The 20,334-nt window shown below is 44.0% G+C and overlaps 1 protein-coding gene across 1 annotated transcript in view; it reads left to right on the top strand.

The window, feature by feature from the left end:
* Efhc1 (EF-hand domain containing 1) overlaps nucleotides 1–20,334 on the top strand; it is a 32,070-nt gene that overhangs the window by 9,242 nt on the left and 2,494 nt on the right. The window contains exons 6-9 of the mRNA XM_075980643.1: nucleotides 1,891–2,111; nucleotides 5,994–6,134; nucleotides 9,302–9,515; nucleotides 10,093–10,249. Coding sequence (XP_075836758.1) covers nucleotides 1,891–2,111; nucleotides 5,994–6,134; nucleotides 9,302–9,515; nucleotides 10,093–10,249 — 733 coding nt within the window. The remainder of the gene's footprint in view (nucleotides 1–1,890; nucleotides 2,112–5,993; nucleotides 6,135–9,301; nucleotides 9,516–10,092; nucleotides 10,250–20,334) is intronic.

The raw sequence follows: 20,334 nt of genomic DNA, 5'->3' as shown, positions 1-20,334 counted from the left end.
ATGGTCAAGATCAAAACACTGATGACAACTTATGCTGGAGAGGTTGTGGGGAAAAGGGAACACTTCTGCATTGCTGGCTGGAATGCAAGCTGGTACAGCTCCTTTGGATATCAGTGTGGCTATTTCTCAGAAAATTAGGAAACAACCTTCCTCAAGACCCAGTAATACCACTTTTGGGTACATATCCAAAGGATGCTCAATTGTGCCACAAGGACATGTGCTCAACTATGTTCATAGCAGCATTGTTTGTCCTAGCCAGAACCTGGAAACAACCTAAATGCCCCTTGACTGAAGAATGGATAAGGAAAATGTGGTACATTTACAAAATGAAGTACTACACAGCAGAAAAAAATAACATCTTGAATTTTGCAGGAAAATGGATGGTGCTAGAAACATTATTTTGAATGAGGTAACCCAGACCCAGAAAGACAATTATCACATGTACTCACTCATAAGTGGTCTTTAAACACAAAGCAAAGAAAACCAGCATACAAACCACAATCCCAGAGAACTTAGACAACAATGAGGACACTAAGAGAGACTTACATAGATCTAATCTACATGGGAGGTAGAAAAAGACAAGATCTTCTGAGTATATTGGGAGCATGGGAACCTTGAGGGAGGGCTTAAGGGGGGAGGGGAAGTGCAAGGAGGGGAACAGAGAAAAATGTAGAGCTCAATAAAAATCAATAAAAAAAGAATAAGTAGGGACAATTGGATGATGATATAGACACTGACTAGTGAATCACAAGTCTAATGTATACACTATTATTTATTCCAGGCATATGAAATATGCTTCTACTATGATGTTAAGATGAGAACACTTTCCATGTATGTCCTCATTAAATAATGTCCTTAATTTCCAAGTTGCACTTGGAGTCCTAGCCAACATTTTTCTACTTTTTCCCCTACACTTTCATAATCCTAGGTCACAGATCTAAGCCTACGGACTTGATCTCCTGTAAACTGACCTTCATCCACATCGTGGTGTTCCTTACGGGAGGGAATATTTGGCTTTGGGACATATTTGAGTCACTGAATTTTGAGAATGACTTAAAATGTAAGACAGCTTTTTACATAAGCAGGATGATGAGAGCCCTCTCGATCTGTGTCACCTGCCTCCTGAGTGTGTTCCAGGCTGTCACTATCAGTCCCAGTACCTCTGTGTTGAATAAATTCCAAGATAGAATCAGCATAAGAATTTTTTTTAAAAAAAAAAAATAACAAGCACCATGACTGACTTGGTAATAAGTCCTCCCTTAAAACCACATGACCATCTCAGTAGTTGCAGAAAATGTGTTGTAAAAGATTCAACATTTTTCATAATAAAATTACTAAACAAATTTATATTTAGAGGGCATGTGCTTCAGTGCAATATGGATCATGTATGATAAACATCACATTATTCTGAATGAGGAAAAGCTACACTTCTTCTCTAAGATGGGAAACAAAACATGGTTACTCTCACTTTTACCAGTTACAAAAATTAACTCAAATGAGAGTAATGATGTAAATGCAAGACATGAAACAAAGAGGGGAAAATGGTTTAAGTGCAGGAACTTTTTATTTTTTTTTAACAAGAAAGAGTCCAAAAAGCCCAGGAAACAAAAGCAAAATTATACCAATGGGACTTATGAAATTAAAGAGCTTATTGCTACAAATGAAACAAAGAAAGTTTGAAGAGACAATATATAATAGAATGAAAAAATATTTACACATAAGGGAGCAGAAAACAGGCTGATTCCCAGATCTCACTGGCCCAACAGTCAACAGTACCAACAGTAGATACTCAACCCTTAGCCAGAGCCAGCAAACAAGAATATCCAGTTCTTGTGTTAAGCTTTCTTCCTCTGTTCTTTCCTTCATCCCTCTCACCCCATGTCCTATTAGAGAACTTCCCTCAGTGTGTGCTGGAGATCTCTGATCAGGAGGTGCTGGAGTGGTACACTGCCAAGGACTTCATTGTGGGGAAGTCGCTCACCATCCTCGGGAGGACCTTCTTCATTTATGACTGTGATCTGTTCACCCGACAGTACTACAGAGACAAGTTCGGGATGCCTGATTTACCACGCGTTGATGTGAGCAAGCACGAGCCACCTCCTGTAAAACAGGTAAATGGAATAGAAGTCCCAAGTGTGATAAGAAAAAAAAAGACGTAGAAACTGAAGTGAAGAACTCAGTAAACACGGATGACTTCTGTATGATAGAGGCTCATAAAAGAGGAAATACGAAGAGCCCATCACCACATGAAAACACCCGTAGTCTAATTATAATCAAAGAAACAGAATGACGGTAATGAGGTTTTATGCTCTGCTCAATTTGAAAGGTCTTCAGTACCTAGTGTTTGTCTCTTTGAAAACACAATTTTCATATGCTGTTGTTAGGAAAGCCAGGTAGAATCACCTTTCTCAAGTGCTGTTTGTTGCCATTTTAATTCTTTAGACTATTGTTTATCTTTGGTCTACAAAATCTGCGTTGAGGACTATAAAGGAATATGTTTTACGCAGGAGAGGTTAGCAAAATACATCTGTCCATACTAGTAGAAAATTGTAAGGTCTGGAAAAGATAATGTAAGTCTTTGTATATTAGCATGGGAAATGTTCATCGCATATTTTAAGTGAATAAGTGTCCACATTTCTGTGCATAACCTCTGTTCATAAAGGGTGAGAAACAGCTGTTAGACACAGCTGCCACATCATTTGTGGGCTCTGGTTCTCCTTGTGGGAATGGGAAGGTCAAGCAAGGAGAGAACCAGGGAACTTGCTTCTGATAGCCCGTATGTGGCTCTAATTTTTATTCTTGTAGTGAAGCTTGTATTACTCTTTAAAAAAAAAGGTTTTTGTTTTCTATTTTAAATCATGTTCAAATGCACCCAGCATCTTAACTACATTAAAGTATCTAGTTCAGTGGTATTAAACTAAAGGATATTTTGTAGATCCAAATGGATTTCCCACTTGGAGTCAGTTAGTCTCCTGTATCATGAAGGTTTTCTTGTTTTTAATGGTAGCCGTTAAGCCTGGGATATTGCACATAGTGGACCAGTGCTCTATTACATAGCAATATCTCTAGCTCTCTTAAGTTACCTAGCAGAGTAATTATGGCATTGCAACCCCAAATCCTAAGAACGCTTACTTGTAGACTAGTTTGTAATGTCTCTCAGTTAATCATTATGGAATAATGTTCACCATTATGGAACCGTTTGAGTATTGTCTAATGTCCTGTCCCTTTGCTTAATGGAAGGACTCTTTGGCACATTGCTTGCCAGTCAGGTGCAGTGGTAACTACCTCTTCCAGCTTTTGTCCATTTAGAAATATCTTAATTTGTCCCTCATTTCTGAAGGACAGCTTTGCTCTGTATAGAATTCTCCATTGTGCTTTATTTCCTCTTACGATTTGGATATATTGGTCCCCCACTGCCTTATGATCTCCAGAGTTACTAGGGAGAGATAGACTAGTAATCGTTCTGTGTGTGGCAAGGCAAGTCTCCCTGGCTTTCACAATTCTCTTTCTCGCTGGAACATTTGATTATTGAGGGTCTGACAGTGTGAGTACCTGAACTCAGCTTCAATCTCCTTGTGTGTTTTCATTTGTCTGGCTGAAGAAATGTGAACTATTTTTTCTTTAGACACACTCTCTCCCCATGTCTCTTTCTCCTCTTTTTTTTTTTGTTTGTGTTGGTAGGAGTGGCCAGCTTGTTTCATCCCAGCCACCTGGCTAGCTTACACCTGAAATAACCACACCGAAATTGTATTAATCAAAACACTGCTTGGCCCATTAGCTCTAACTTCTTATTGGCTAACTCTCACATCTTGATTTAACCCATTTCTGTTAATTTGTGTATCACCACGTGGCAGTGGCCTACCAGGAAAGATTCGGCATGTCTGTCTCTAGGAGCTCCATGGCGTCTCTCCTCTGCCCTTCTTCCCAGCATTCAGTTCTGTCTTCTCCACCTACCTAAGCTCTGCCCTATCAGGCCCAAAGCAGTTTCTTTATTCATTAGCCAATGAAAGCAACACATGAACAGAAGAACCTCCTACACTATGTTTGTCTTTTTTCTCCTCTTTTTATGAGATGTGATACTTATGTTGGTCCCTCAGAGCATCCTATGGATGCTCTAAACTCTAGTCATTTTTTTTTGCCAGTCTTTTCTCTTCATCGTCCTCAGAGTGAACAGTTTGCATTAATTAGCCTAACTTCAGGAATCAATCTTCTCTCTCTCTCTCTCTCTCTCTCTCTCTCTCTCTCTCTCTCTCTCTCTTTCTTTCTTTCCCTCCTCCCTCCCTCCTTCCTCCTTCTTTCATTTCCTCCCTCCTCCCCACTTCTCCTCTCTTTCTTTCTTTCTTTCTTTCTTTCCCTCCTCCCTCCCTTCTTCCTTCTTTCATTTCCTCCCTCCTCCCCACTTCTTCTTCTTCTTCCTCTCTCTCTCTCTCTCTCTCTCTCTCTCTCTCTCTCTCTCTCTCTCTCCCCTCCCTGTCTCCCCTCCCCAAGGGTTTAATAGGAGGCAGAGGCAGGCGGATCTCTGTGAGTTCGAGACCAGCCTGGTCTATAAGAGCTAGTTCCAGGACAGGCTCCAAAACCACAGAGAAACTCTGTCTTGAAAAACCAAAAAAAAAAAAAAAAATAGGAAGCAAGGGGTACAATTTGATGGGAATCATCTCTCTTCTAGCTTGTGTGTTCTGGAAATTGAACTCAGGTTTTCAGTGAGCACTGTTATTTACTGAGCCATCTCACTGATCCTTTTTAAAATTTAGTTTTGGTTTTGTTTTATTTTAGGTTTTCTGTGTCTTGGTTGATATTTCACTTTCTTATATATATTTTTTCTTTTTTTTTTTTTTTGAGACAGGGTTTCTCTGTAGCTTTTTGGTTCCTGTCCTGGAACTAGCTATTGTAGACCAGGCTGGCCTCGTACTCACAGAGATCCATCTGCTTCTGCCTCCCGAGTGCAGGGATTAAAGGCGTGCGCCACCACTGCTCAGCTATACTATATTTCTTGAGGGTTTTCACATCTCCCTTTAATTCTTTAATCATTTAAAAAATTGTGTGTGTGTGTGCGTGCACGTGCCGTGTGCATACCATGGTATATATATGTGGAAGTCAGGGGAGAACTTTTGGGAGTTGGCTCTCTCCTCTCACTGTGGATTTCAGGGTTCAAGTTCAGTTTGTGAGCTTCAGTGGCAAGTACTGCTCCTCTCCCCACACACCATGTGAGCTGCCCCCTTGGAGCATTTTTTTTTGTTGAGGATTTATTTATTTATTTTTATTAAATTTATTTATTTATTAAGGATTTCTGCCTCTTCCCCGCCACCACCTCCCATTTCCCTCCCGCTCCCCCATCAAGTCCCCCTCCCTCATCTGCTCAAAGAGCAATCAGGGTTCCCTGACCTGTGGGAAGCCCAAGGACGGCCCACCTTTACCCAGGTCTAGTAAGGTGAGCATCCAAACTGCCTAGGCTCCCACAAACACTGAGACAATGGGGATGTTCTATCGGGAACTCACCAAGGCCAGCTGGCCTGGGTCTGAAAAAGCATGGGATAAATCCGGACTAGCTGAACACAGCGGACAATGAGGAATACTGAGAACTCAAGAACAATCGCAGTGGGTTTTTGATCCTACTGCACGTACTGGCTTTGTGGGAGCCTAGGCAGTTTGGACCCTTGGAGCATTTTTAAGATAGTTGTTTTAAAGCCATTGTCAAGCATACCCTCTCTGGGATCTTTCCCAGGGATAATCTCTGCTTCTTAACTTTTTCCTTTTAATGTACCAATTTCTTACTTTTCAAATATGTCTTGTGACTTGTTAAGAATGGGATGTTTGTTCATTTACTTCTGAGACAAGGTCTGATTATGTAACCCAGGTTGGCCACGAATGTGCAGTCCTCAGGAGTTGCTTTGGAGTACGTGTTTCTGAGCTGACACTGAAGAAGACCCGCACAGTGACCTCTTGTGTGATGTTAGTACCAACAGCCTCACCTCTTTCTTCCTTTTCATCTCCAGGAGTTACCTCCCTACAATGGCTATGGACTGATCGAAGACTCTGTTCAGAATTGTTTTGCTCTCATTCCCAAAGCTCCCAGAAAAGATGTCATTAAAATGTTGGTGAACGACAACAAGGTGCTCCGCTTTCTGGCTGCACTGGTGAGGCAAATTTTATACCTAAGATGTTTTTCCTCTATCTCGGCACATTGGACAATTGTTCATTTTGTCTGTAGGGTATAGAGTCACAGTGTTATAGTCACGTGTTCACTACAGCAAACACTGTATGCGGTAGCCAGCCTTCAGAAATGTTAGGTAGTACTAAGTATAGTGCTTCTGAACCAAGACCCAGCTCAATTCCTGACCCCCCATTCCTAGATCCACAATCTCTCCTTTCTATACCTCAAATTTTTCATCCACTTTGCCTGTTAAGCAATTGTAGATTTCTGTACCATATTTTAATCATTTGTGCATTGATAGACCCTTCCAGAGTATATTTCTTGAAGAATAGAAATTATGTCTTATTGATTTTTTAGTACTATCTATGATATCTAAATGTATTATTTTATAGAAAGTATAAAAAGTTGAATTATACTAAGTTAATAGAGGTTACCTTTTGAAATTTTAAATTATTTTATATGTATGAGTGTTTTTGCCTTCAGGTTTGTGCACTGTAGAGGGCAAAAGGCCCTTGTGTGCACAGTTAAGCACTGGAGAAGCCAGGAACCTTAAACACAGAGGCATCCTTCAAAGGAGGATTCCTCCTGGAATGCTGGAAATGGGCCTAATTTCAACCTGGTGATCTCTCGCTGTCTGATGAGCCAGGCTCCACCATATCCCCCAGAATTATGTTTACCTATCTTAGACCCTTCACCCCTTGTGAGAGATGCCATTTGTATTTTACAACAGCCCAAGTGACTTCTATTTTATCTTAGGGCCAGACCAAATCCTGTTGCCTACAGGCATTGTGTTTACCTCAGTCATTCTTCTTAGTTTTCTGATAACAATTAAGTCAATCATGTGAGGACAGGAAATCTTATTTATTTATTTAAGATTTCTGCCTCCTCCCCGCCACCGCCTCCCATTTCCCTCCCCCTCCCCCGATCAAGTCCCCCTCCCTCATCAGCCCAAAGAGCAATCAGGGTTCCCTGACCTGTGGGAAGTCCAAGGACCACCCACCTCCATCCAGGTCTAGTAAGGTGAGCATCCAAACTGCCTAGGCTCCCCCAAAGCCAGTACGTGCAGTAGGATCAAAAACCCAGTGCCATTTTTCTTGAGTTCTCAGTAGGAGGACAGGAAATCTTGAGGCGTCTTTACATTGAAGTTCTTTACAAAGTACATATGGCTTCGTCTATGAGATGGGTTCTGTTGACTTAGAAATGATGCTCAGGTCTAGGTGAATCTCTGTGAGTTCGAGGCCAGCCTGGTCTACAAGGGCTAGTTCCAGGACAGGCTCCAAAAACTACAGAGAAACCCTGTCTCAAAAAACCAAAAATAAAATAAATCCATTGCATTTTAAAATAAATCTCTTAAGTACTGGAAAGTAAAGGGAATTTTCTTAATCTTATAAAATATATTTACAAATCCTACTGTAAACAGAGTACTGAAGAGTTGAGAAAATACTCCCTTCAGGGAGGAGCACGGGAGGCGTGACTGCCATACACTTTATGAACAGCACGAGGGAGAAGGAACCAGAAATAACCTCAGGGTAGCTAATACTGTAGGCATGAGTGGGCTCTAAGTGCCTTAGGGGTAGAAAAGGCACCCACTGCACCCCACTGAGCCCTGTACTGACAGAAGACCTGTCCCATATTTCCTAGACTCTAAGTATTGGCCACTGTGGTGGTTTGAACGAGATGGGACCAGTAAGTCATGAATATTTGAATACTTGGTTCCCAGTTTTTGGCCCTTTTGGGAGGTGTAGCTTTGCTGGAAGAGGTGCCTCACAGCGAGGGGGATGGGGATGGGGTGGAGCCTTGAGGTTCAGAAACAGTGCACCATGCCATTCCCAGTTCGTTCTCTCTGCCTGCTGATAGTGTTTAGACATGTGATCCTTCAGCAGCTGCTCCAGCATCATGGACTCTAATGCCCCACAATCATATGCCCAAAACAAACCTTGTTCGTGGCAGTTCCCCCCCTCCCACAGCAATAGAAACACAATGTAATCACTCTGTGGGAGGGACATAGCTTTGAGTGTACAGGTAGTCCACTGGAATGTCAGACAGTTCTTGGACTCTCCAGCAGGGACCTCACAGCAGATAGTAACCCTGGATGTTGATCTACTGCCTGAGCAGAGGCTCAAGGCTACAAAACTTGTTTATTCTCAGTTGGTGAGATCCGCAAGATTGGCGCTCTTTTTCGGGTACACTTTCCTGCCTCAGTTTAGCCTCTTGTCACCTGCTCTTCTCGGTTGTCAACATCGGGGCCTCCTACGCTCCGCAGCTGCTCAATGGAGGCATCTCTAACCCCCCTCTCCCCCATGGCAAGCTGACTCTATACTTGTGTATGTGGCCTGTTCTCAGGCCCCCAGATAACAACTCAGTGTTCAAACAACAGTTTGAAAAAAACAGTTCTCAAAATTGTGCCCACCTGTCTGCCCTCTGAGCTGGGGACTCTTCTATACTGTTGTTGAGCCTTGTCAAGTCTGTAGACTTGCTGTGTTGCCTGGCTTACCTTTCAGATGAGACTTCCCCTCTGCTGGGAGCCACATGCTGGGGAGCCTCTTGCCTTAGGAGCCATGCGGCTGGGGGGCCATGCGGCTGGGGAGCCTTGTGGCTGGGGGCCATGCGGCTGGGGAGCCATATGGCTGGGGAGCCTGTGGCTGGGGGGCCATGCGGCTGGGGAGCCTTGTGGCTGGTGGACCATGCGGCTGGGGGGCCATACGGCTGGGGGGCCATATGGCTGGGGAGCCTGTGGCTGGGGGGCCATGCGGCTGGGGGGCCATGTCCCTGGGAGCCATGTGGCTGGGAAACTATGCTCAGCCTGGTGTCTTTCCAGTGCTTTCCCCTTGTGGTTCTCTTCTGCATTCCAGTCCTCCTCTTGTGACTTGCTGAAGCTCTTCTACCCTTTCTTGCTTTGAATTCTCAAGTCAACATATGAAAGCCAGAGGTTCTTATATAGAAACCCATAGTTTTCTTCTGGGCCTACACTCGCACCAGGCAGCAATCAACCGGAGCTAAATTGGGGTGGCCTCCTTTCCCAAAATGAAGCCTGTTTGTCCCAGCCCAGACCCTCAATACATGGCATGTTTATATGAATTCAGCTTGGTTTCATTTTGGGTTTCCTGGAAAGACTAGGAGCCTTGACATTCTCTTTTTCCATCTTTCTAGGAATCCCCTATCCCGGAAGACAAAGACCGGCGCTTTATCTTCTCTTATTTTCTTGCCACCGATATGATCAGTATCTTTGAGCCTCCTGTTCGAAATTCTGGTATCATTGGGGGTAAATTCCTGGGCAGAACTAAAGTTCTTAAACCGTTCTCTTCGGCTGACAACCCTATGTACTATGGACCAAGTGACCTCTTCATCGGTGCCGTGATTGAGGGTAAGCCTAAACATGGCTTAGAGTTTCCTGATGGCTTGGAAAATGGACTTGCTGTGATTTAATGCATTCTTAAGCCTTATAAGAAGCAACTGGGCTGTGTTCTGACTCAGATGATGCTTCCATTTCTTAATCTCCTTGCTTATCAGTTAAATTCTAAATTGGTTGCATTTGTAGATACTATGTTATTGTATATATTGGCTCCATTTGTTAGATGCTAACATGAGAAAATCACTGAATACTAATGTATACAGCTTTTCAAAATTCACCAGTCTGGCCAGGCAGTGTTAGCACATACCTTTAATCCCAGCACTTGGGAGGCAGAAGACAGGTGGATCTCTGTGAGTTCAAGGCCAGCCTGTTCTACATAGTGAGGTCCGGGACAACCAGGACTTTGTAGAGAGACATTGTCTCAAAGCAGGAAAACAAACAGAACAACAACAACAACAACAACAAATGGATTCACCTGTCAGCCACAAATGATTCCCGTTGGATTTATTGCTAGAAGGTTAACAGTGTTTGCTCCTGACTGCATGAGAGAAGCAAAGCTGAAGTAAGTGTAACGCTGCTCTCTCCTCAGTGTTCGGCCATCGGTTCGTCATCCTCGATACAGATGAATACGTTTTAAAATACATGGAGAGCAACGCTTCCCAGTATTCCCCAGAAGCCCTCGCCTCCATCAAGAACCGCATCCAGAAGCAGGATGTGCAGGAGGCTCCGGCACCAGAATCAGAAAAGTATGTTGGACTGCCTAGGGTCGGGATTTGGCACATGCAAGCTATTTAGAAAGCAATTCCATTCTGTGTGTGTTATATGTGGTATATGTGCATAGGTACATAGGCACACAGGGCTGTTCACCTTTGTCCAGAGGCCAGACGAGAACATTAAGTGTCCTGTTCCATTGTGCTATACCTTATTTCTTTGAGGGAGAGCCTCTCACTAAGTCTGGGTCTAGGCTGCTGGCCAGCAACCCAATGATCCCCTTGTCTCTGCTCCTCACGGCACTGGGGTTGAGGGTGCAGCCACCACCAGGATTTTTTTTTAATATTTATTTATTTATTATGTATACAATATTCTGTCTGTGTGTATGTCTGTAGGCCAGAAGAGGGCACCAGACCTCATTACAGATGGTTGTGAGCCACCATGTGGTTGCCGGGAATTGAACTCAGAACCTTTGGAAGAACAGGCAATGCTCTTAACCGCTGAGCCATCTCTCCAGCCCCACCAGGGTTTTTTGTTTTGTTTTTACACAAATGCTGGGACCGGAGCTACTCTTACTGGATGCTCGCACAGCAAGCATTCTGAGCCACTGAGCCATCGCTGCAGGCCACCAGAAAGGAATCCTTGTCGAAATCAATGCATAATGATATTCTAGAATTTCAACTTTCCTTTACCAGGCTGGAGCTGTCAGGCAGATGGAGATGGTTTCTTGGCTCGACATAATAACTACCACCTTACAAGTTTTCCCATTTTATACCTGTAGCAAATAATGGTTGAATGGATGCCTGTCGTATCTGCTTCAGATGTCATCACTAGGCCACTGGTCTGTTCAGTAAGCAAAACAGATAAGAAGTTGCTGTCTTTCTGGACTGACCTAAACAGGAATGAAGAGAGAGTAATAGAAGTAGATCATACAGTACAGTCAGTGATAAATACCATACAAAAATAAAGGACTTAGAGATGGCAAGCATTTCTGGAGGCTGGCAGTGGGCACTTGCTTGGCAGATGGGAACCTGAGCAAACCCTTGAAGGGAAGGGAGCTCTCTGGGTAGATGTGGATGCGGAACTGTTGAGTACAGAGACCTGCCAGGTAGCGTGCTCCGCTTAGCATGGTCAAGTAACTGGCAAGAGCAGACGAGTGAGAGTGGCTGGAATGAGGAGGAAGATGGGGAGGGCCAATGAGAAGACAGCTGGAAAGGGAAATTAGCAAGGAGCCAGACTGCGCAAGAGCCACTGGGTATTTGGGAAGATAACAACTTTCTCTGAATGAAGGTGCGATCCATTTGGGAGTCTTGGAGTAGAAGAGTAATAGGGTGTGACGTAAGCTTTTAAAGGACTAGCCGCTGCTGTGCTGATACTCCAGTCAGAGCCACATGTGTTGAGGCAAACCTAATTCTAGCACTTGGGAGGTACAAGCAGAAGGATCAAGCGTTTCAAGGCCAGCCTCAGCTACATAGGGAGTTTGGGGCCAGTCTGCGCTATGTGAGATTGAGAGGGAGTGGGAAGGAAGAAAGTGTGTGTGTGTGTGTGTGTGTGTGTGTGTGTGTGTGTGTGAGAGAGAGAGAGAGAGAGAGAGAGAGAGAGAGAGAGAGAGAGAGAGAGAGAGAGAGAGGAGAGTAGGAGCAAAACTGGAGAGATGGCTCAGAGGTTACGAGCAAGAGCAACGGCTGCTGTCCCAGAGGTCCTGAGTTCAATTCCCAGCAACCACAGGGTGGCTCACAACCATCTATAATGAGATCTGGTGCCCTCTTCTAGCCTGCAGGCATACACACAGTACAGAACACTGTATACTAATAAATACATCTTTAAAAAGAAGAGAAACAATATTGTAGGAGATACTTCTTTCACTCTCATGAAGGTGACAGAAGCGAGGAGGTGATATCATTGGCTGAGCCAATGAGATGAAAGGTAAGTTACCCGGGATGTGAGAGAGGTAACAGAGCTAAAGAAGATTCTAAGACTGGGGTCTGAGCAGCAGGAAGGACTTACCCTCAGCTGAGATGGGGATGATGGGGACTCTGTGTAAAGGAGTTTGTTAGGGGAGTGTGTGGTAGACACATGGGTTTGGGATGTATTTTATATTTAGGAGATAAGCTAGAACCAGGGTTGTGCTCACATTAGGAAGGGGACTGAGGATTCCAGTGAGGATTTTCAGCAGAGTTAGGTGGTAGGAAAGCTCGAAAGAGGGAGATGTGAGCGAGGATGGGAAGCACTCTGGGTAAAATGTACACCCTGTGTTTATGAGGAGGTTTGCTCAAAGGGGAGCAGAGAAATGGAGCGATAGCTGGCAGAGGAGCTGCAGTCAGCTGAAAGTTTTGTCTTGTGTTTGGTTGAAGATGGTAAAAAGTACAAGCAAAAAAATAACACAAAAGCTGCCTGCCTTTAATCAGGAGGCCAAGGCAGCGCTACTGTAAATTTGAGGCATCACAGGCATGACCCTGTCTCAAGCAACAACAACCATGTTGGTGTAGGTTAAAATTCTACGGGGAAGGGAACTGGTAGATGTGCGAGAGATGCTCAGACTGTCTGAGTGTGAGAGACAGAATGGATGGGATTTAGTGAGTAGGTGGCGAGAACTTGGCACTAGATAGATGCACTGTTTATCCAGGGCAGTTATCCCCCCCCCCCAAAAAAAAGGTAGTTTCAGTACACTCAAATTAAAAAAAAAATACTGTAGACCTGTATCAGTTCCTTTTCTGTTGCTCTAGTCAAATACTGTGACTAAGGTAGCTTATAGAAGGAAGAGTTTATTTGCCTTCTGATTCCAGAGGGTGAGAGTCCATTGTGGCGGTGGGAGAGGCATAGCAGGAAGTAGCAGGCACAGTAGCAGGAGCAGGAGGCACCAAAGAGAAGAACAGGAAGTGAGGCTGGACTAGAAACAATGTCTCCCCCAGTGAAGTACCTCCTCCAGCAGGGCTCCTCCTCACAAAGGTTCCACAGCTTCCCCCATGCTGTGTCACCAACTGGGGACCAAGTGATCAGACCAAGTGAGCTTAGAGGGGACTGTATTTGTCAGGGTTCTTTAGAGGGACAGAACTGACAGAATGAATATAGATATATGAATATAACTCATATGTATGTATGAGAGAGAGAGAAGAGACAGAGAGAGACAGGAGAAAGAGAGAGGGAGGATTTATTAGAGTGGGTACAGGCTGTGGTCCAGCTAGTCCAACAATGACTGTCTAGCCACAGAAGATCCACAAACCCAATAGTTGTTCAGTACACAAGGCTGGGTGTCTCAGCTAGTTTTCAGTATACACCAGAACCCCAAAGAACTAGGGCTGTTCTTTAGTGCCAGTAAAGGAATGGACTTGCATCGAGACCAAGGTCAAGCAGACAAAGAGAACCAGGTTTCTCTTTCTGTGTCCTTTATATAGGATGCAAGCAGAAGGTGTGGGCCAGATTAAAGGTGAATCTTCCCACCTCAAAAGACTTTGAAACCCCTCACAGTTGTTTCTAGATGTAGTCAAGTTGACAACCAAGAATAGCCATCCCAGGGACATGTGTCATCAAAACCACAACAGCATTATAAAGGCTTTTAGTCTGTAGTTAGCATGTTAGAAATCCTATCTGACAATGTAAAAATACTTCATTTTAGAATAATATACTAACAGAGGTAACTTTTCTTTAGACAGGCTTACATGTATGCCTAGCTAGCCTGGGAATTGACATAGCTGAGGCTGGCCTGGAGTTATGATCCCCCTGCCTCTGCCTCCCACACATTGGGATCGCAGGCACGTGCATGCACCACCACTCCTGGCTTTATATGGTGTTGGGGATCGAATCTTGGGCCTCACACATGCTAGTCAAGACACTATGAACTGAGCCACGAAAAGAAAACAGTTTCTGGGGAAAATAACTATGTTTTCTGTCTTCCAAACAAAAATAACTGTTGGGAAGAACTGCACTTTACTTTTTTGAGAATACCTTTAATGTCTGTTTTTTTTTTTAAGAGGAGACAGCTGAATTTTTATGTTTTTAAATTCAGTCCAGGAAAAACATCATTTATTGCATAATATTTGGGGAAATTCTTGACTGCTTGTGGGGAGAAAGGAGCGAAATGACAAACAGTCTCAGTGTTGTTATTTTTCACCTTGTAGAAGACCCTGACAAGGGCCTTGGGAGACCCCGGGAGTCTAGGCATTATTCCCGGAAACTTTGATCTTGGTGTCAAGAAGTCAGAACCTAAGGGAACAGGCACATATAAACAGGAAAAATGTGGTTGGCAAGCCTTTCTAGTTGTTTGTGTTAGTGTGTGAAGTAAAAACTGGAATTTGTGAAATGTTTTACTTTATTGAATATATAGGCTATATCTTAAACATAAGGGAAATGAACACCAAATTAAATACATTTTACTTACTACTGCAACAGAAAAAATATGACCAGTTATAATCTTTATTCACCATTAATTGAAAAATGTATATCTTAGCCTAGTGGTGGGGCACAACTTTAATCCTAGTACTCGGGAGGCAGAAGCAGGCAGATCTCTGTGAGTTTGAGGCCAGCATAGCCTACAAGAGTGAGTTCCAGAACAGCTAGGGCTGTTACACAGAGAAACCTTGTCTTGAAAAACAAATCAAAAATTAAAAAAAAAGGAAACAAATGTATCTTAATTCTAGGATGTTAAGTGTGTGTGTGTGTGTGTGTGTGTAAATGGTCTTTGTGTCAGTGTGGCCCAAGGAGCGCTCTGCTCAAGGGTAGCCAGAACTGGCTGACAGAAAGAATTTCTAGGCAAGTGGGTATGAAGCAAAGTTAAGATCTGTTTATGAAAAGAGAGATTTTTATAGAATTTGAAACAAAGGCATAGAAGGGGGACAGAAAGAGGGAGGAAGGAGAAAAGAGAGAGAGTTCCAGGAGGAGGCGGGGGAGGGAGGATGGGGAAGGAAAAAGAGAAGGAGGAAGGAGGGAGGGGGAAGAAGGTTTGTAGTAATAAGAGCGGCGGGCTGCGTCCCCAGCACCCGGCCGCCCACATGGCTAGCTCTAGCTTATGCCCTGAAATAATTACACAGAAACTGTATTATTTTAAACACCGCTTGGCCCATTAGTTCCAGCCTTTTCTCGGCTAACTCTCGCACCTGGACTAGCCCATTTCTTATAATCTGTGTAGCCCACGAGCTGGCTTACCAGGAAAGATCTTAACCTGCGTCTGTCTGGAGTGGGAGAATCATGGCGACTCCCTGACTCAGCTTCTTTCTCCCAGCATTCTGTTCTGTTTACTCCTCCCACCTATGTTTTAACTTATGAGGGCCAAGCAGTTTCTTTATTGCTTAACCAATGAAATCAACAGATAGAAAGATGACCCTCCTCCATCAAAGGTTGGAAAGAAGTGGAGAGGGAGGGAGAAGAGAAGACAGGGAGTGGGAGAGAAGGGTGTGAGAAGAGATGTTGGGGGGAAAAAGACTGTTATACATACCCCAGGGAGGGCCCAGGCTCCCGGGAGAAAGTCATATTTAAATGTATTAATAATAGTGCATGCATATTGGTGGCTACTGAGAACACAGTGCTCAGAGGATCTGAAAGATTAACTGGAGATATTTTGGTATAATTATTTCTCTAAAGAACTCTCCTTGCCAGTCTTTAGTCCCAGGCCTGTGGTCTGGCTGCTCTGGGCTTCGAGCATGCCTGACGGATGTGGTGAAGCCATGTCTTGAAAACAAAGTAAAATGAATCTGAGGATGTAGCTCAGAGGGAGAACATTCGCCTAGCGTGTGTGAGGTCTCGTGTTTAATCTTCACTATCGCAAAAGTGCATAGATAAGAAACAGATCGCGTTTTAATTAACAGAAGTTATCAACTGGTTTATGAAATGAATGATAAATATTTAAAGAAAAGAAAGAGTTCTGACTAAGCCACAGGCCCAGAGAAGTCAAAGGGTTCTTACTGCATCATAGTAATACGGAGCCAAGGCCCATGTCTTGATTATAAACCTGTTCATTATCTTGCTTATGAGATTTTTCTCAAGAGTGGGATTTCAAGTCCTTCACAGGTGACTTGATACGATTCAGTGAGAGGCTTAATCCAGATACCCGAGGGTGAGGGTTGTGGCGCTCTCCCTTCTCCCTTTAACATTCGTCTCTCCACCCTGGTTCGTGAGAACTGCAGAAATAGAGTGGCTGTCTAGGAAAGTGGGAGGCTGCATGGTGTGCTCTAAGGGCCCACTTGGTATTCGTGGCCATTATGTTCAATTCAACTCCTTCTCAAAAGGGTCCCTTCTATTCTCCCATGTCTGTGCAAATACCAGTGGGTCCTGGGAGCTATTTGCTTAAGCGCGCTACCAGCAAAATCTTATTTTCTATTAGCAGTGAGGGAAAGTACACTAGGGGCTCCAAGACCTCTACAACAATGAAAGTAAGGGGGAAAGCGAGATTTGGATTGAGAGGGCTGCTGCTTCCCGTGTTTCTGTCCTTCCTCCCTCCAGCTGTTCTCTGGGAGAGGAAATGCTTGAAGAAGACGTAAATCCTGGGGTGTGTTCAGAACCTTCCAGCTTTGGCCCTTTATGTATCCCAATCTATAATAAACCCTACAACAGGAAATGCACATCCTTCTTCCAACTAATAATCTTAAGATGTCCCCAAGGACCAGCTTATTTTCTTTTGTTTTGTTCCAGACAGGGTTTTTCTGTGTAGCCCTGGCTGTCCTGGAACTCACTCCGTAAACCATGCTGGCCTTGAACTCAGAGATCCACCTGCCTCTGCCCCTGGAGTGCTAGGGTTAAAAGCGTGAGCCACCACCATCTGGCTTAACTCTGCGTCTTCTTATGGCAGGTAACAATTACTAGAGGATGGATTTTGGAGCAGCTGGCCATTGTTTTCCCTGGGGCAGAAAATTAGCATAGCGCACAGGAAATTAACTGAATACTGATTTCAGCTTGAAGTTCTTAGGGAGTCTAGATTCTCCTTTGCGATTTAAAAAAAATTATTATTTTATGTATAAGGATGTTTTGCTTGCACATGTCTGTGTGTCTGGTACCCAGAGAACCTAGAATAAGGTCAGGAACCCCTAGAATCGGAGTCATAGTTGGTTGTGAGCCATTATCCAGGGGCTGAGAACTGAATCTGGGACCACTGAAATAACAACCAGCGTCTTAACCACTGAACCATCTCTCCAGGCATTTCTTTGTGAAAGAATTTGTGAACTCAAATTTAAGGATAAAAACCATGTATGTGCCTCATCAGCTCACTTTGAACACAACGTCTTTATGGCCAGTAGGAATACACACCTGTAGAGAGCCAGGTGGTAGTCTCTCTTACTCTCCCATCATCTTCAAGTCCCCAGTCTTTGATGATCGCTTCTCAATTCCAATATGAAATCAAGGACCGGGGAGATGGCTCTCCACAATTGAGAGCACAGGCTGTTCTTTCAGAGAGCCCAGGTTCAATTCATCCAGTTCCCAGCACACACAGGATGGCTCACAATTATCCCTCACTCCAGTTCCAGTGGAGCTGATACTGTCTTCTGACCTCCAGGGGTACCAGACTTCACACACGTCGTACACATACATTCACACAGTCAAAATACTCATATGCATTAAATACGTAAGCCTTAAAAAAAAAAGCCAAACGTGAGATAAAGCAACAGAGTGGGCCCTTCCCCAGTTCTCCCGTCTCTACTTCAGAATGTCCATGCTTTTATCCCCCTTTCAAAGTGCAAGGCTGCAGTTGTGCATCTGTGACCATTTCCCGCTTGAGAATCCGGACTCTTTCCATGAATTGCTTTCCTGAAGGTCATTGATGGCTTTCAAACAAAGTAGTCTCACTTGCTCGTTAGTTGAGCAGATATTTGAGCTTGCCCCGCATCAGACCTTACATTGATACCAGCTTAAGCAAATATGTGAGACAATAGGGAGCTGTGAGCTAGAGGAGAGGCTGGCCAGCTTTTTGTCTGCACAGGCTCGGATACTGGGTGATTCAGTCAGAGCATCTCTTGGAAATACCCAGCCCCACCCTTCCAGCACGAAAGCAGCCACAGACAAAGGAAAATGAATAGGAGTGGGTGTGTTCCAATAGATCTTCCCCGAATAAAGGGTAGTCTTCAGCTGGATTGGGCCGGTCCCATAGTTTCCTGACCCCTCCACTCCCAGTTAGCTAGTTTGGTGTACAAACAGTAAATTGCTTTTTACCACCTTCCTTTGAAGACTGGGGAGTCAGAGTCTGGTATCCCCTCTGAGAGCCCATCAGGTATGTATTTCTATTTACGTCATCCAGGTTGCTGTTTCTCAAGATCTTGGGTTTGTCCTTGTGCTTGTCCCTCTAAATTCACTAGACCTTAAAGTGTGAGTCGCTCTTTGTCCTAGCTATTCTGAATTGATGCCTGTGTTCTTTTCTGTCTGTTTACGGTGTCTTTTGAAACACTGGTTACATACAACTGAGAAGCCATTTGTCACTTCCTCTCCCAGCATCCCTGATCTTCCTCTCCTAGGCTTTCTCTTATTCTCTCCTAGGCTTGAAATACGGAGCTGTGGTGACATGGGAAACACCAGCTCCGTGCCCGGTACAGGAGGCTATCCAAATGGGTTAGCTCCGCCCTTTTCTCCTTACAGGAACCTTATATTTTAAACCATATCCCAAAGCTACCCTCTGTTGACTAGGACTCTCTCTCTCTCTCTCTCTCTCTCTCTCTCTCTCTCTCTCTCTCTCTCTCTTCTCTCCCTTCTTTCCTTCCTTCCGACAGGTTTTCTCTGTGTAACAGTCCTGGGTCTATCCTGGAACTCACTCTGTAGACCAGGCTGGCCTTAAACTCAGAGATCCGCCTGACTCTGCCTCCCGAGTGCAGTGGTTAAAGGTGTGTATGGCCACCACTGTCCTTCTAGACTCTTAGAGTTACAGTTCTGAGCTGCTGGACTGAATTCAGGTCTTCCCCAAAACAGGATACAATTTTAACTGCTAAGTCATTTCTCCAGCCTTGTTTTTAAATTTATTTTAAAATATATATTCATTAGTATGTTTTGCCTGTATATATGTGCATCACATGGGTACTTGGTGCCCAAGAGGCCAGGAAGAGGCATTGGAACCCCTGTAACCGGAGTTACAAGTGGTTGTGACCACCATGTGGGCGCTGGAAACAGAACCCAAGTCTTCTGCAAGAATAACAAGTGCCTTTGCTGCTGAGTCCAGCCTCCCACTCTGCATCTCTTCCCTTTAAAAGCAGTTTCCTTAAACAAAAAAATTTCAAATATATCTTTTTATACTTCTGTAGGTTTTAGACAAAAGCTAGCACACAATATACACTTAGGTTCCTCAAATCTCTCGCTAACATCACATTATCTGTATTACTTGATTAAAGTGTAAATTATTTAGCTCATTTCCTCCTTTTAGACAGCTTGGCTGATGAGAACAGTCTTTTCGCAGAGTCCGTGGCTCTTTCTCAGGATATATTGTTTGAAATTCAATGCTAGGAGCTGGTCTTGGTGGTGCACGCCTTTAATCCCAGCACTCAGAAGGCAGAGGCAGGCAATCCCAGTGAATTAGAGGCCATTCTTGTCTACACAGTTTAGGCCAGCTAGATATTTATAGTAAGACTGTGCCTCAAAATAAATAAATAAATAAATAAATAAATAAATAAATAAATAAATAAAGTATTTGGTAGATTTTTGTTTCTTCTTTCCGAAAAGACCCTGAGAGACCACACTACTTTCCCCTGCCTCAGAGCCCACGATGGCGGCTGCAGGCTACAGTGGAATCTAGGGCTGGGGAGATGGCTCAGCACACAACCAACTGGCATCCTGAAACCGTCTCCCTCTGGCTCTGAGGGACCAGACGCCTTCTTCTGGATGTGTGCACAACCACACACAAGTGAATGGTTAAGAAACAGAATGAACCAGGAGCTAAGGCATGCTGTTTTACTCAGTGAGGTTGTGAATATTATCCATCAGAAGAGCAGAGAAGGCCTGGGGGAATCAGGGTTTCGCAGTCATGGAGGGAGGGACTCAGTGAGAGGGAATTAGGATATGAAATTGTTAGGAATGGGATGGAACACAAGTTCTGATCTTGCCTCTGTTGGGGTATCAGGACTATGTCATAGCATCTTCAAGTCCGTTTTCTCATCACTGAGAAACATATGCTTACAGGAGTTGGGGGTAACTTCTGAATGTATTTTGTTCTGAA

Source organism: Microtus pennsylvanicus, chromosome 7 (assembly GCF_037038515.1).
Source record: "Microtus pennsylvanicus isolate mMicPen1 chromosome 7, mMicPen1.hap1, whole genome shotgun sequence".
NCBI classification, from domain to species: Eukaryota; Metazoa; Chordata; class Mammalia; order Rodentia; family Cricetidae; genus Microtus; species Microtus pennsylvanicus.
Note: the sequence above shows the minus strand (reverse complement) of the source record. Positions and strands in the feature narration are given on the sequence as shown.